The sequence below is a fragment of the Apodemus sylvaticus genome, chromosome 12 (genome assembly GCF_947179515.1).
Source record: "Apodemus sylvaticus chromosome 12, mApoSyl1.1, whole genome shotgun sequence".
Classification (NCBI taxonomy): Eukaryota; Metazoa; Chordata; class Mammalia; order Rodentia; family Muridae; genus Apodemus; species Apodemus sylvaticus.
In genome coordinates this window covers 24,460,069-24,475,806 of record NC_067483.1, presented here as the reverse complement: position 1 = coordinate 24,475,806, position 15,738 = coordinate 24,460,069, and the positions used below count along the sequence as shown (strand labels likewise).

Sequence of the window (15,738 nt, the reverse complement as noted above, 5' to 3'; positions counted from 1 at the left end):
GATCAGGTGGAGAAGCAGCTGGAGGAACTACAAGGTGAATTCTGGCCTCGTCTAGACTGCTCAAGACCAGATTTTCAAGATACTCAATGGGAGGATAGGATAGTTGTGAGGCAGATCATGTACAAGGACTTCAAAGTCCTGAAGCACTTTCACAGCTGAAGTGTATTCCTTGGTTGAAGGTTACACTAACATGCTTTGTGTGTGTGTGTGTGAAGTAATATATTATATATTTTAAAAGATTTATTTATGTGTATGAGTACACTATAGCTGTCTTCAGACACACTGGAAGAGGGCATTCGTTTTCATTACAGAAACTAGGAAAACATTTCATTGTGAGCCACCATGTGGTTGCCAGCAATTGAACTCAGGACATCTGGAAGAGCAGCAGTCAGTGCTCTTAACCGCTGAGCCATCTCTCCAGCCCCGAAGACAATATTTTTTATTCGTTAATATTTATTTAGATTATAGTCTTTTCTTATTTTTTATTTATCAGATTACATTCTTTAGACATTCTTTCACATTCAGAGAATTCATGCATATGGAGAAGCAAACCGCGCCACTCACTGGCTCCACCCTCTATGAGCCACGTGTCGCTAGCCCCCCCAACACCCCACCAGGCTGTTTTCCTAGATGCCTATCTGTGAGTCCCCGCCTCCTCAATCGGAGCTGCCAATCAGCCGGCCCGTGGCCACGTGCCGTTGAAGCCCCTGCGTAGGGCTGTTTCCGGAGATGCCTATGTGCAGGCAGCAGGCGAGGCCCCGTGCTATGCCAGGCTGTCGGGCTTCGGGGCAGGAGCACGAGGCGAGACCGTGCGCGCGGCGCCTCAGGCATTGCAGCGGGCAGCCCGGGCTCCAGTGCGCCGCGGGCATGGGAAGACCCTGGCGCCAGCCGTAGCGCAAGAGCCGGTGGACGGCGGTAGCGACAGCGACGGGCGTTGCGAGCAAGTCCGCTGTGTGTCTGTGGGTCGTACTTCTTCAGCCGTGCTCCGGTGCTGACTGATTGTCAGGGCAGCCGACGCCATGTCTGTGAGCGAGATCTTCGTGGAGCTGCAGGGCTTTTTGGCTGCCGAGCAGGACATCCGAGAGGCGAGCCCCCTTCCTCCCCATCTCCGTTTTTTCTTTTCCTAGCTAGGCTGGGCCAATTGGTCCGGTCCAGCTCGGGCTTTCGTTTTCGGGCCCGATGGCTTTAGGTTAGGCTGCCTCTTGGTTCCGAATTCGACTTCTCAGCAGCTCTTTGAATATCATCTCTCCTATCTCAGCATCCCAGTCTCAGGCTCGGTTAACGCCCGTGGCTAACACGCACACCTTTTCTATATTGGCTGCTGGTATTTTTTTTTTTTTTAAATCACGCGAGGTCTTTAAGCTAAAAGTCTCCTGTAGCTTCTCACCCCCCGTAGAATTTTTTTTTAAAAAAAAGTCTAGAATCTACTGTGACTCACAAGGTCTTTTTTCCCGCTGTTCCCCTTTTATTTACACTTGCTACTGTGTGTGTGTGTGTTCAAATTTAACTTCTTCTTCTTTTTTTTCCCCCCCGAGAATGGTTTGTCTGTGTAGCCCTGGCTGTCCTGGAACTCATTCTGTAGACCAGGCAGGCTACCCTCCAATTCAGAAATCCGCCTGCCTATGCCTCCCAAGTGCTGGGATTAAAGGCGTGCAACACCACTGCTCGGCCAAGTTTAATTTTATTCGTTTAGCGCTCCAAATACTGTCCTGTCTGAGGACTCTTGGTTGTATTTTCTGCTTTTGCTGGAATTTGTGTATTTTCTGCCCTCTGGCTGTTTTCCTTTTGTACGTGAGACAGGATCTTGATGTGTATCCCTGGGTAGCCTTGAACTTGAACCTGTAGCCTTCAGCGTTTTCAGTGCTGAAATTACGCGTGCAAAATTTATAGTCCTTATCTTGACTTTACATCTTAAAGGACTGTTTTTCTGTTAGCTCCTAAAATCGTGAGAAATTAAAAAAAAATTTACCTGTCCTATCTATTAAATTGCTAGAAGGGATTGCTTGCTTCTCTGATGTTTGCATAATGCCCATCGCTAAAGGTGCTCAGAGAATGTGTGTAAAATGAATGAAAGGAAATCAATCAACACTTGTATTTTAAAGTTTTTGTTCTACAGACAACATTTACATTGCCAATTACTTATTTTTATAGTGTCTCAGTTGGGTTCTTGAGCAGGTGGCTATTTTTCTTTCATGGCTACCTGAAGAATATGAGGCTCCTTGAGTTGTGACAAGAAGAAATTACTGGAAGAGTTTGGGTTGACACCTGAAGAATTCCTTCTTGTGGAAGTCTGAGAGTTGTTACTGAATGTGAGGGTGTGGTTGCATGTTTGTAGGAGTGTGTGCTGAGGGTTACACTGACCTTATCTGATTTTTATTTTTAATTCTGTCTAGGAAATACGAAAAGTTGTACAGAGTTTAGAACAAACTGCTCGAGAGATTTTGACCCTACTTCAAGGGGTCCATCAGGGCACTGGGTTTCAAGACAGTAAGTTTTTTGCTTTGATTTTTGAATTTTTTTTTTTTTTTTTTTGTCCAATGTATCACTCTAAGTCACATTCTGAGTACGCCTTTGTCATTTATTGTGAGGAATGTCTGTTATGCTTTTTTTTTTTTTTTCTATTGTAAGTGAAGATTGGAGAATAGTGGTTTGGTCATTTTGAGGATTTACGATATTCTTTATATTTTGTTTGTTTCCCACGTGTGTATAGTGTGGTTTAAATAGAAATGTTGTTTTGCTGTGATATTCTATTGGTGTTTGTGTGTGTGCGTGCACATGTGCTGGTAGTGGTGTGGTGTGTGTGAGAACAGGCGTCTTGCTTTTTTGTCTAGGCTGGTGTTTAGTTGTGTTCCTCTTACCTGAACCTCAGACTTCCATGAGTTTCATTACAGGTGGCACATGTGAGTCTGTGTGTCTCTCTTTTAATGAATGCTTATAATGATTGAATGCCTTTAGTATACATTTGTAGGTAATAAATGTTCCAAGTATTAAATGTTCTAAAATTCATGTTTATAGTCAGTCCTTTGTTGAGATTCTAATATGTCAAGTTAGATGTGGATCCCTTTGTAAGATGCAGTTGGCATGGCTAAGAGCTGAAGTTATTTTCTGACACACAGCTTATAGATTTCCAAGGCTAGTCATTTATGCAGTGAAGTAGAATTTATCAATCTGAGAATAGTAAAGCTCTTTTTTTTTTTTTTTGACCATGGGAGGTAGAAACAGTCGGATTTTTGGTATCTGAGGACTTACAGGAAAAGTAGCTGAGGAATAATGGTCTCTGATTTCAAGATGATTAAGTTCACATAGACTCCATTGATTAAGCAAGTGTTGTATTGGCAGTTTGGTAAGTTTTTCATTATTAAACTTTGTTATCTTTTATGATCAGTTCCAAAGAGGTGCTCGAAAGCCCGAGAACATTTCAGTACGGTAAAAACACATCTAACGTCCCTGAAGACCAAGTTCCCTGCTGAGCAGTATTACAGGTTTGTAATAGTGCTCTTTTATAACATGACATTTCTGTTTAAAGAAAGGAGAAATAGAGGTATTGAATAGGCAGAAGTCTTTATAGAAGGAACAACAAAAAAAATCACATTGATAATGGTGGCAGGAAAACTAGTGTTTCAATATTTGCTGCTTTTTACTTCAGACAGTTTTTAAGGAAACCATTACTTTTTAAAAAATTACTATTTTTTTTTTGAGATTGTAATTTGATTTCAACATTTCTCCCTTCCCTTTCATTCCTCCAAGCCTTCATATCCTCCCTCCATTCTTCTTCAAAATCACGGCCTCTCTTTTTGTTAATTGCATGCATATGTGTTTTGACCCCATTTCAAGGTGTCTATCGGGGCACTCGGTTTCAGGACAGTAAGGTCTTTGCTTTGCTTTTCAAGATTTTTACCCAATTTTATCAAACTCTTAATAAGTCACTTTCTATTAAGACATGCCCAGTGATACTATGTTTTAAAAAATAGAAGACCCCCTCTCCCCCAACCCCTTGAATAAAGAAGAAAATCAGGAGGCATGGCACAAATACTCAAAGCTGAGGAATTTCCACTTATTTGGTCAAGCTTGTAGGCTGTTTGTTTATTTTGGTTGTATGAGACTGGTCTTGCTGTGTTGCCTAGCTGCTCTCATACCTTTGGACTGCAGTGATTTGAGACCTCCCAAGAGCTGGGATTTCAAGTGTGCCACCACACATGTGCTACTGGAGTTTTTATTATGGCCTCCTTTTTGGTGGTATGATAATGATTTAGGATTAGGTATAGGAATACGTTATAGAAGTTGATAAACAGTTACAGTTGTTTTGGTCTTCAGTTTAGGGAAAATTATTATTATTATTATTTTTGGTTTTTTTTTTTTTTTTGGATTTAGTTTTTTTGAGACAGAGTTTCTCTGTATAGCCCTGGCTGTCCTGGAACCCACTCTGTAGATCAGGCTGGCCTCAAACTCAGAAATCCGCCTGCTTCTGCCTCCCAGAGTGCTGGGATTACAGGCATGTGCCATCACTGCCCGGGGAAAATTATTTTTCAGGCTGGAGAGATAGCTCAGTGCTTAAAAGCACTGGTTGTTGCTCTTCCAGAGGTTTTAAGTTCAGTTCCCAGTAACCACATGGTAGCTCACAACCATCTATAATGGTTTCTGATGCTCTCTTCTGTCATGTAGATGCAAATTTGGTACTTATACACATATATAAATAAATCTTAAAAAGTAATATTTTTCCCAGCACTGATTACAAATTTCATGAGGGCATTTACCTTTGTCATTTGCAGTTGAGTTTTGTTCTTCTCTTTCTGTCTCTCTCCCCCTCCCCTTTTTTTCTCCCAGGCTGGCCTTAAACTTGGTATATATTTCAGGGATGATGGTTGTCTTAGGTAGTGTTTCATTGCTGTAAATAGGCACCATGACCACGACAGGTCATGAAGGAAAAACATTTAATTTGGGCTGACTTATGTTTTCATCAGGGCAGAAAACATGGTGGATTGGAGGCAGACCTGGTGCTGGTAAAGGAATTGAGAGTACTACATCTTGTTCCACAGGCAGCAGAAGGAGACTGTGCCACACTGGGAGTAGCTTGAGCATAGGAGACCTCAGAGCCCGCCCACACCGTGACACACTTCTTCCAACAGGGCCATACCTACTCCTCAAAGCCCGCCCCCACAGTGACACACCCACTCCTCAAAGCCCGCCCCCACAGTGACACACTTCCTCCAACAAGGCTACCTCCTAATACTTCCATTCCCATTGTGCCAACAAGCATTCAGACACGCGTCTTTGGGGGCCATACCACAGCTGTCTTGAACATCTCACTCTCCTGTCTACCTCCTGAATGCTAGCATTACACATGTTTATGCCAGCAAGCTTAGTTTATGCAGTTTGTGGAGTAGAACCCAGGGCTTCGTATGTACTGAGCTAAAGACTCTGTCGTCTGTGTCCTCATTCATAGTGTTTAGGGCTATTGAAAACCCTTAGTCAAACTGATAAACAGTCTTTAGTTTTAATTTTCATTTTATTAAAACATGGATTGTGCTTCTCCTTGGTTATACTTACAGGTAAATACTACACTTCTGTACTTGTCGGGTTCATGCCATATCCATTTAATATATTTGGGTGCTGAGGTGCTTCTGTCTGTAGTATATATTGGGGTTGCCCGTAAGATTTTGTTTGTAGAGAAACCCTCTTTGTAAACTGTTGGGATGAGCCATATTGAATGTGTCCTTGTGGCAGTCCTTAGCCTTGTACTTGCTGTGCCATTTCTGCAGGTTTCATGAGCATTGGCGGTTTGTGCTTCAGCGCCTGGTCTTCCTGGCGGCGTTTGTGGTATATTTGGAAACAGAGACCCTGGTGACCCGAGAGGCTGTCACAGAGATTCTTGGCAGTAAGTGTCTCAGTGCGATCTGTAGCACATGTACATTAGCTTAGGTTTTGATGGGGGGGAGACTGTTTCTGAGTGTGTGTGTGTCTGTCTGTCTGTCTGGTCAGAGGAACAACTCTGGGTGTTCTTCCTTAGGCACCGTCTACTTAATATCATTACATTTAATAATTTCTGTGGGTGCATGGGTCATGTAATGCTCCTGTGAGCTCAGGACAGCTTGGGTGTTGGTTCCCCTTCCATCATGTTAGTCAGTTCCCAGCACTGAACTGAGTTGTCAGGCCTGGCAGTGAGTGTGGAGACTGTGTACAGTATCTGTGAGTGGTTAGGGGTGGGAACACCGTGACAAGCTAGAAAAGATTTGTGCACGTGTACATTTATTCTTTGTCTTAAATTGCTTTCATATTATTACTGTCCTTTATTCTGACTTTTTATTTTTATTTTTAGTTGAACCAGATCGGGAAAAAGGGTTTCATCTGGATGTGGAAGATTATCTCTCAGGAGTTTTAATTCTTGCCAGTGAACTGGTAAGAAATGTGTGTGTTGGAGTAGTCCTGTGTGTACAAGTACATATTGGGGTTCAGGAATCACCACACAAGCCCCTCAGACTCCGGTCTCCGTTAAACAGGGCTGGTTTATTGAGCACATACCCCAAGACTGATCGATCAGGCCTGTAGCTCAGACTTGGGAGCTGAAAGCAATGACCTGGGACATTTTTGAGGGTCAGCTTATAAAGACAAACCCCACAATGAGCTCATGTGTAGGTGCAGGAGGTACTGCCTGTTGGTTGGTTCTGAGTCACCTGTCTGCATCTCCCCAAATTTGGGATTATAAATACATGCCACCATATCTCGCACTGTTTTGAATTTCCTGCTTCTGTTTCATTTTTAGTTCTTAAATTGACTGCCTGAACTGAAGAAGTCTTGGTTCTTTTAGGCCTTGTAGCTATAGAGGGATTTTAATCTGACAACATGCCTATTCTGGCTGAAATACAGACACACTCTTAGTACTCACCTTTAACCCCAAACAGTGCAGATAAAGTTACTTTGTAGAAAGTGAGATCTAATTGAGTGTCAGACAGTGACGAATCAGAGACAGATTTGACAGAATAGGCTCTGACCTCTTAAGAGAACAGAGAGGAAAGAGAGTCTACCCAAGAAAGCAGTGCAGAGAGAGAAAAGAAGAAAGGGCAGTCTTACCAGGAGAGTTTTACAGAGACAGGTTGAAGAGAGAACAAGCTAGACACAGGTGAAGATAGAATGAGCCAGAGACTGTGAAGGGACCAGAAGATTAGAAGAGATTGCCAAATAGTATGAGGGCAAGCAGAGCAATCCAGTCAGAAGCTGAGGGAAGCCAGGTTGAATCAGTCGGTGTGGAGAGGAGTTTTGAACCAGAACAGCTGTATTGACCACCCAACCAGAGCCCAGAAAGACCTAAGAAGAGTGAGCTTATTCAGTAGTACATCTCAGAGACTGAAAATATTCTAGGCCTAGATACTGTAGCTTGTACGGAGGCTAGAAGCTTCCAGGACTAGGCCTAGTGAGTAAACTGAGGCAGAAAGCCTTAGAGATGATAATTACATTAGGTGAATAAAAGTTACCTTTACATCTGACTGTACTGTATATGTCATAGTTAACAGGGCAGGGCAGAAAAATGCCGGTTCAGATGTGTGTGTTGACTAGTGGGCTCCTTTTGTTTATTTGAGACAGGGTTTCTCTGTAACCCTGGCTGTCCTGGACTTTGCTTGGTGGATTCACCAAAATCTCCATGCCTCTGCCTCCCAGGTGCTGGCATTAAAGGTGTGCACCACCTCCTGGCCTAAAGGGTATTCTTTTCTGAGACGATATCCTGAACCCTAAATGGGCCTTGAATTCACTATACAGCTATATAGCTGAGGGTGACCTTGCACTCTTGGTTCTTCTGCCTCTATCTTCCAAGTATTGTAATGTATCAAGTTTTAATTTAAAGATTGTAATACCTACCCCCTTCTTTTAGAAGTGTCAAGACGTTCATTTCTGACAACTATATTAATTCATAGAGTAATTTTAGAGAACAATTTAACTGTGTAGGTCAGGGAAAATTTGAGACATTCCCACCATGGAATAGGGAGAGGGAGATACAGAAGCCCACTGGAGCATTGTATCACCAACTCAGACAGCTTAGGGACAGCTGGTGGGCAGGCTGGAGTTAGTGTTGGGGGGGAGTGGGAATGCTGTGTGCCGGGACGTCCTGCGGGGAAGCCCGGCACAATGGACAGGACTTCGTGGGGAAGGAGATCTTGTGAGTTGGGTCTTGAAATCCTATTTAGCCTTTAAAATGTTTGAGCTGAGTTAATTTTGACTTCTTACCTGTGTGTCTTATTAATTCTAGGTGGCCAAATGAACTCTCGGTAGTGTATTATTAGATAGCTAATCATGTGGCCTATGTTTGAAAAGATATCAGTTACTGTGATTGCTATGACATATTTTCTGTTCTATACAGTAGCTGCTGAGGTATAAAAATCACATTTGCTTAATTTAACATAACTCTATTTCATAATAGCTAGCTGAAGGTATTAGATTTTAGAAGATGCTAATTATATCCATCACTTGTAGCAGACATTGCCTCAGTTCTGGCTGCGTTTGTTTCAGAGAACTTTCTATTTTAATGTGCTTACATGTAAGTACCTTGAATACAGAACATCAGTTCAGTGTAGGTGTTTAAATTTGAGCTTTTAGCTGTGATTAGTGAGAAGGTGCTGAGGGAGAAACCACATCGTAACGTACCCGATTTCTTTCTCCTTGTGCAGTCGCGGCTGTCCGTCAACAGTGTCACTGCTGGAGACTACTCTCGGCCCCTTCACATCTCTACTTTCATCAACGAGCTGGATTCAGGTTTTCGCCTTCTCAATCTGAAAAACGACTCCCTAAGGAAGCGCTACGACGGCTTAAAGTACGATGTGAAGAAAGTAGAGGAGGTGGTCTATGACCTTTCCATCCGAGGCTTCAATAAGGAGACAGCGGCAGCTTGTGGTGAAAAATAGGAGCTTTTCCCTGCGGCTGGCCTTGCTGGCTCTGCAGTTGCCAGGGAGAGCTAGCACGGTGCCTCGTCCTGTAGTTAGCACACTAGTTGCTAAACACCGCTTTATTTTCGTAACCAGCTGTGGTGTATCAGAATTGAAATACTTTTTGGATCTAAAAAAAAAAAAAAAAGAAAAGAAAAGAAAAAGAAACCTTTCCACGGATGGGTTTTTTTGTCGAGGTTTCAGTGCACTTGCCGTGCTGTTGTTGTATTACCATTTTGTCAACAGTGTGAATGTTGATCCCTTGGTAAAAGTCCTTTCTTGTTTACCTGACTGTTGATGTACTGATTGACAGGTTGTCTTGTTTGTGATTCTCCCACAAGTAAACAATGATGTTTTCTAGGTCCAGATTAGTCCTGCATTTCGAGTTGTAGCCTGGATACAGTGTGAGAATAGAGTGGTTGACCAGCCAGGGGACTTTATTTTCCCCATCTATGCTAAGCCTGTACGTTAGTTGAAGTTTTTGCCCGATTCTCTCCCTGCTACCAAAATTGAGCAGATGAAACTGTACAGTTCAACTCAGCAAGCTCAAGGTAGAAAGATCCTCTTGGTGAAGTGGTGTGGTGATGTCATGTGTTGGCTTAGAGCACCTGTCTTCTGGCGTCACCTCACCAGACATCCGTCTGCCCTAGCAGTTAGTCCTTTCACCTGTCTAGAGCTAACACCTGTGTGCTGTGTTTGCAAACTAGGAGATCTTTTCACAGCAGCCAGCTAGAACTGGTGGGCGTAGAAAGCCGGCCTCATGTATTCATTCGTTATCTGTACTGAGGAGTGCGTTCTTAGAGAAATTAGTGCTGTTTGCTGTAAAAGAAAGTAAAATTTGGCTTTAAAAAATTCATGTGATTGGCAGTAATTTTTGGAATAAGAATTGCAGGTTGTGATCCTGTCAGTACATTTAAATTGTATAGCTTAGGGTAGTAATGTGAACTCTGTGGGCTCCCCTATCCCCTCTCCTTTGTAGATAGCATAAGAACTCATGGTCATTCTTGGGGAAGAACTGAAATTATTAAAGTCAAGGCTGGTGATGTAGCTTTTAGTGATAGACTTGCTTGGCAGGTGTGAGACACTGGTCCATCCCTAGGACTTCAAAAAACTGAAAAAAAAAAAAAAACCCAACAAAAATAGTGTAGTTTTTTGCACCTTCTGACAGGAAGCTGCTGGCATTACTAGTGTAATAGGAAGTATTCAGGGGTGTCACCCTTTCTTGCTTGGTGGCAGTTTGGGCTTCATGTTTGTGCAGTGGGATAATGACATGGCTTATATCAGGCTATGGTTAAAGACTAACTGGAAAGTGGGGCCTGACAGTGCAGGCCTGTGCACCTAGGTACACAGGAGGCTGAGGCGGGAGGTGGACAAATTCAAGGCTTCAGGGATAGCCTGGCTAATTGAGTAAGCTCCTGTGACAAAAACAAAACAACAAAAAACCAAAAAAGGCTGGAGGCACATTTCAGTGACTGTTTTCCTCACATGTTTGAGGCCTTGGGTTCAACCCCTTATTGTGCAGCGAGGTGGCGGGAGGCTGGCTCTAATTTCCCATCTTGAGGGATGAGCTGTGATTGCTGTATATTGTTGGACATGTAGGCTAGCCTTCTTCATGGGTCTTTTTGCAGGGTTAGAATACGGTATTTGGCTATTTTTGTTAGTTTACTCTTTGAGACAGGGTTTTGCTGATAGTCCAGGCTGGCCTGGAACTCGCATCTCTGTTTCCATTTCCTGAGTACAGGTTTAGGCTCTTGAAAGTGTCTGAGAAGGTAGAAGGCTTTTCAGCTGCATGGTCAGTTAGAGACAGGAGGTTCCACAGGTTCTTGCTTTGTTGCTTAAGTGTGGGTTCTGCTAGACATCATTAAAGCTCTTATCAAAAGTTTCCTATTTTCCTCTTTAGAGACAGGTTGTGATGTGCCTGCACTGTCGTCTAGGCTGGTCTCAGCCTCCTGGGCTAAGCCCTTCTCTTCGCCTCAGTCTGTGAAGCAGCTGGGATTCTAGGTCAGTGCTACCACACACAACTCTCAGATTCAGTTTCAGATACAATGAACAGATTGCACTTAAAAGTGAAGGAGTATGTTCTAGTGTTGTGATTCTACTTGAGAGTTTAGACGTGTCTTGTTGATAATTAGTTGTGTTCGTTACTGGCTTGTAAAGCAATAAAACTGTTTTTGGTCTCTTTGTAAAGTAGTGTGCTGCTGTTTGAACTCTTCTTCTCTGTGGAGAATCAATTGTTCATGTTCCTTGGAGGCTGAAGAAGCCTGGAGTGGTAAGCCTGGGCTGTTGTATAATGGTGACAGCCGCCAAGACTAGCCACTCCCAGAGCTTAATGTAAGTATAGATAATGTCTGTGTGATCCACCTCCACAAGGAAAGTAAAGGTGTTTGAATTGAAGATGTTAAGAAATATTGCCTCTGGTTTTATTATTCCTTTTGATGACCTGTGGATTAAATGCAGATCATCACATTTGCTAACCATGCATTCTACCACTGAGGTACACAGCTCCCAGGATTATTCGTTTTTAGAGACAGGGTCTCCTGTAGCCCAGGCTGGCCCTCAGTTTGCTGTGTAGCTGAGGGTGATTTTGGACTTCTGATCCTACTGCCTGAGTGCCCAGTTTGTGTGTCCCATAATACCTGGTTTACGCCATGCTGGGGCTCAGGGCCAGGGCTTTGTGCTTGCTAGGCAAACATTTTACCAATTGATGTCTAGCTCCAGCCTCACCACTGCTCCAATTTTAGAAAACTAGGTAGGGCAGCTGGAGAGATGGCTCAGCAATTAAGAGTATGTATAGCTTTCGGAGGATCTGAGTTGGGTCTCCACCAGAGTATTTCCAGAAGGGTGGACTTAGGACCCTTAGGCACCTCTGGCAGCAGCTGCCAGCCTTCAGTCCCGGCTGGTGAGCCCATCCCCTCTGCTGCTGCCAGCGGCCGGGCGGTTGCATCCACATGCACATGCACTTATAGATACACATGCATACACATAATTTAAAGTAAAAATCTTTAAAAAACAACAACAAAACTGAAAAAGAAAAGGGCTTGTTGAGATGCTTCAGTGGGGAAAGGCGCTTGCTACCGAGCCTGATAATGTTTTCAGGACCCCACATGATGTAAAGGGAGAACAGACTCATAAGTTGTCTTCTGACTTACACACTAACGTGCATACAAATAATAAATAAGCTATAATAAAAGGTTCTTTTTTTTGGTTTTGTTTTTTGTTTTTTAAAGAGAAAGGCACCTAGAAAGACATAGCCTAGCTCCTGGGTCGGCTAAAGAGCAGCTTCCCCGGGTTCTTTCTGAAGCTTGCTTTATTGAGACTGAACTGATTTTCCTCTTCCAGCTGCTGTTTCCTAGTCACACCCACATTGGGGCTTTTCCCAAGCCCTAAGCAATTTTTATTTTATTGAAGGAGATGGGCTCTTGGTGTGTTGCCCAGTCTGGCATTTTACTGGAGCCTTCCAAGCAGCCGGGACTACAGGCTTGTGCTTCCTGCTGTGTCTGGTTTAACTGTAGCTTTGGCATTCCTGTAGGCCATTTCTTCCCTGACGACCTTCTGTGCTATTACTCCCTACCCCAAAAGAAGAAATTTATAAACAGCTGTGAGTATCTACATACCTTTGAGCTGGGTGTAGTTGTTTTTAAAATTAACATGAAAATAGGAAAATTTGGCTTTCCTTTAAAAAGTTAGGGCTTTTGTTCTTATGTTGTGATAAAATACCCTGACTGGAGCGATCTGATAGAGGGTTAATTTTGGCTCTGAGGTCAAGGGCACTTTCACAGTATCAGGTATTAGGAGCTTGAAGCAGCTGCTCCCATCTCATTCCCAACAGAGAGACAGAAATGGATCCGTGCTAGTGCTCAGCTGCCTTTCTGCCTTAGTATCAGAGACCTCAGAGAATAGAATCATCCAAACTGGGTGGTCTGCCCGCATGTCCCAATCAAGATAACCCTGCAGGCATGCTCAGAGGCCCATCTTCCAGGAGATTGGAGATTTTGCTGAATTGACAACATTATTTAGCACACCTGGCAAACTCGAGGACTCATTCTCAACAAATTGAAAAGATCGGGACTTGGTAATGTGTACTTACAGTACCAGTGCCAGGGAGCTGGGGATTGGTTTCTCAGGGCTCACTGGGTAGCCAGTCTAGGCTACCTAATGAATTGCAGGTTTGTCTTTGCCTCAAAAATAAAAATGGAGACAGTGCCTAAGAACCTGAGGTTATGCACTGACTTCTACACATGTAAACGTACTTCTATACATGTGGACCTCAATCCCACAAAGATGTTAGGGGCGCTGAAGCAATATGTAAACAGGTAAGAGATTCAGTCATCAGCTAAAATATGAGTGAGTGCTACTGTGAGGAACTGGTAATTTTATGTCAGCTTGACAAAAGCTAAAGTCATCTGAGAGGACAGAACTGCAGTTGAGAAAATGCCTTCATAAGATTGACTTGTAGGCAAGCCCTTAGGGCATTTTAATTAGTGGTTGATGTGGGAGGGTCCAGCCCCTTGTGGGTGGGGGCATCCCTGGGCTGGTGGTCTGTAAGAAAGCTGGCTGGTCAAGCCGTAAAGAACAAGCCAATAAGCAGCACCCCTCCATGGCCTCTGTCAGCTCCAGCCTTCAGGTTCTTGCACTAATTGAGTTCCAGCCCTACTTCCTTCAGTGATGGACTAGGATGTGGAAGTGTAAGCCAAAGAAACCCATTCCTCCCAGATTGCTTTTGGTCATGGTATTTGATCACAGCAATTGTAATACAAACATAAAACAGTGTTCAACTTTATTCATTTACTTTTGATGGGGGTGCCAGGGATTCAAACTCTGGTCCTCATGTTTGTGCCCCAAACACTACCAGCGGAGCCATTTCCAGCCACTGATATTCCTGTAGTTTGCCCCTCTGTCAGGAAGGGTAAGGACGGTCTCTTGTTCACACAGTAGATGTTAAACATTTGTCCACTGAATGAATAAATGTTTCATACCACACTGAACAGTGAAAGGCTTCTTCCCACACAGTGGAAGAAGGGAAAAGGACTTTTGTTGTTGGATTAGTGAGCTTTCCCTGTGCCCAGAGCAGCTTCTCTCTCTGTTAAACAAGACCAATCACAAAGGGAGCTAGTTCTTAGAAACACATCTGACCAGTCTTTGCCATTTCCCTGTGTTCTAGACACAATCTGGAGCACCGGTGTTAGCGGAGTTGCCAACACTGGCAGCTCCGGCTGCTTGGAGAGCTGCCGACTAAGACTTGCTGAGGGCTTTCAGACGTTGGCGTGGCGGCCTCCCTCGTTAGCTGTGGCTGCCTCACCACTCACTGCTTTTGTGACTGTGTGTGTGTGTGTGTGTGTGTATGTGTTTGTGTCTTTTTTTTTTTCTGTTGCTATGATAAAATAACTGAAAGGAGCAACTTAAGGGAGAAAGGGCTATTTTTTTTTAATTAAAAAATTTTAATATGTGTGTGTGTGTGTGCACCATAGCACCCGTGGAGGTCAAAGGACAACTTTTGGGAGTCAGTATTCTCTTCTACCATGTGAGTCCCAGGGGTGGGTGGAGACTTGAACTCTGGTCACTAGGCCCAGCAACAAGTGCCTTTTCCTGGTGAGCTATCTCTTTGGTCCACACACAGCTCAAGATATTACCTGGTGCCCTGGGAACACAGAATAAATGGATACAGCACACAAAGGTCGGCCATGAGAGGCACTAAACAGGCCTATTTCTTTACATTCTTAAGTGATGGACCATTTTCCACTTACCCAGGGGGAGGTCGGAATCTAGAATCGCCTGGGAGAAAGCCCGTGGCCATGCCAGTGGCGGCAGTTATTTGACTAGGTTGAGGTGGGAAGACCCATCCTGAATGTGGACAGGTCTGATCCTGGAGTGTAACGGAGGTCATAGCTGAGAAGCAGCATTCATTCCCATTTCCTGATGATGGATGGATACACCATGATTTCAAGCTCCTGTAGTGGTGACTTCCCCACCATGATGGGGAAAACCAGGAGAGTGCATGGGAACCCTTAGAACTGGAGCGAGCCAGCACTGGCACTCAGGGAAAGCAGTCAGTGCTCTCAACTGATGGGCCATCACTCCAGCCCTAGACCCTTCCCTTTCAAGCAGCGACTCTGCGTGGCCTAGAGCAGCCTTGCGACTGCCCCAGAGGGCTGAGCATGTGAGGAAGCGGCTCGGTGTCAGCAAACAGAAACAGCCCTGCGGTGTTGGTTAGCATGGCATTTTGTCTGAATTAGTTGCCAATATCTAAGAGAACCTGAGAAGATGAGAAAAAAAATTAAGGAGTCCCCGGCGAGTCGGAGATGTAGCTGAGGTGCTAAAATCCTTGCCTTGAGGCACAAGAATGTAGTTTGATCCCAAGACCCTACAGTAAAAAACCAAGACAGGCATTGCTTTTAATCTCAGTGTTCAGGAGTCAAAGACTAGCAAATGTCCTCCAACCTCCCACTCCTACCTCTTCATCCCAGGACAGCAAAAAACAAGAACAAGATCAGTGGCCTGTGGCAAATACCAGCTGCGGAGAATGTCTTGTCTCTGGCCTCTGTGTATATGGTCACACAGGCAAAGGCACTTGCACAGACACAGTCACACAAAACCTAAGTCAGGAAGCCAGCAGTGGCGCCGCCCACCGCCCAGCTTTTCGAGGTCAGGGAAGACTGAGCAGGGCATGGGCCTGCTTCCCTGGGACGTGAGGCTGACTGCTGCCATTGCTTACCTCAGCACTGAACTGCTCATTACCATCACTCTGTTGCCTGCTGCCCTGGGAGCACAAAGAATAAATGGATATAGCACACAAGGGCCGGCCATGAGAGGCACTAAAGCGGACAAA

At 44.2% G+C, this 15,738-nt stretch overlaps 1 protein-coding gene across 2 annotated transcripts; it reads left to right on the top strand.

Moving 5' to 3' along the window:
• The first annotated feature begins 780 nt into the window (after window positions 1-780).
• On the top strand, window positions 781-11,099 carry Tsn (translin). Of its 2 annotated transcripts, XM_052200421.1 has the most exons (6): window positions 791-1,085; window positions 2,394-2,487; window positions 3,386-3,482; window positions 5,760-5,875; window positions 6,317-6,396; window positions 8,658-11,099. In XM_052200421.1, the coding sequence occupies exons 1-6, from the start codon at window positions 1,020-1,022 to the stop codon at window positions 8,889-8,891; spliced, it is 687 nt and encodes a 228-aa protein (XP_052056381.1). In that variant the 5' UTR covers window positions 791-1,019; the 3' UTR covers window positions 8,892-11,099. The 2 variants fall into 2 exon arrangements, with proteins under 2 accessions (XP_052056382.1, XP_052056381.1); XM_052200422.1 differs by lacking the exon at window positions 6,317-6,396 and having other exon boundaries at window positions 781-1,085.
• The last annotated feature ends 4,639 nt before the right edge of the window (window positions 11,100-15,738 follow it).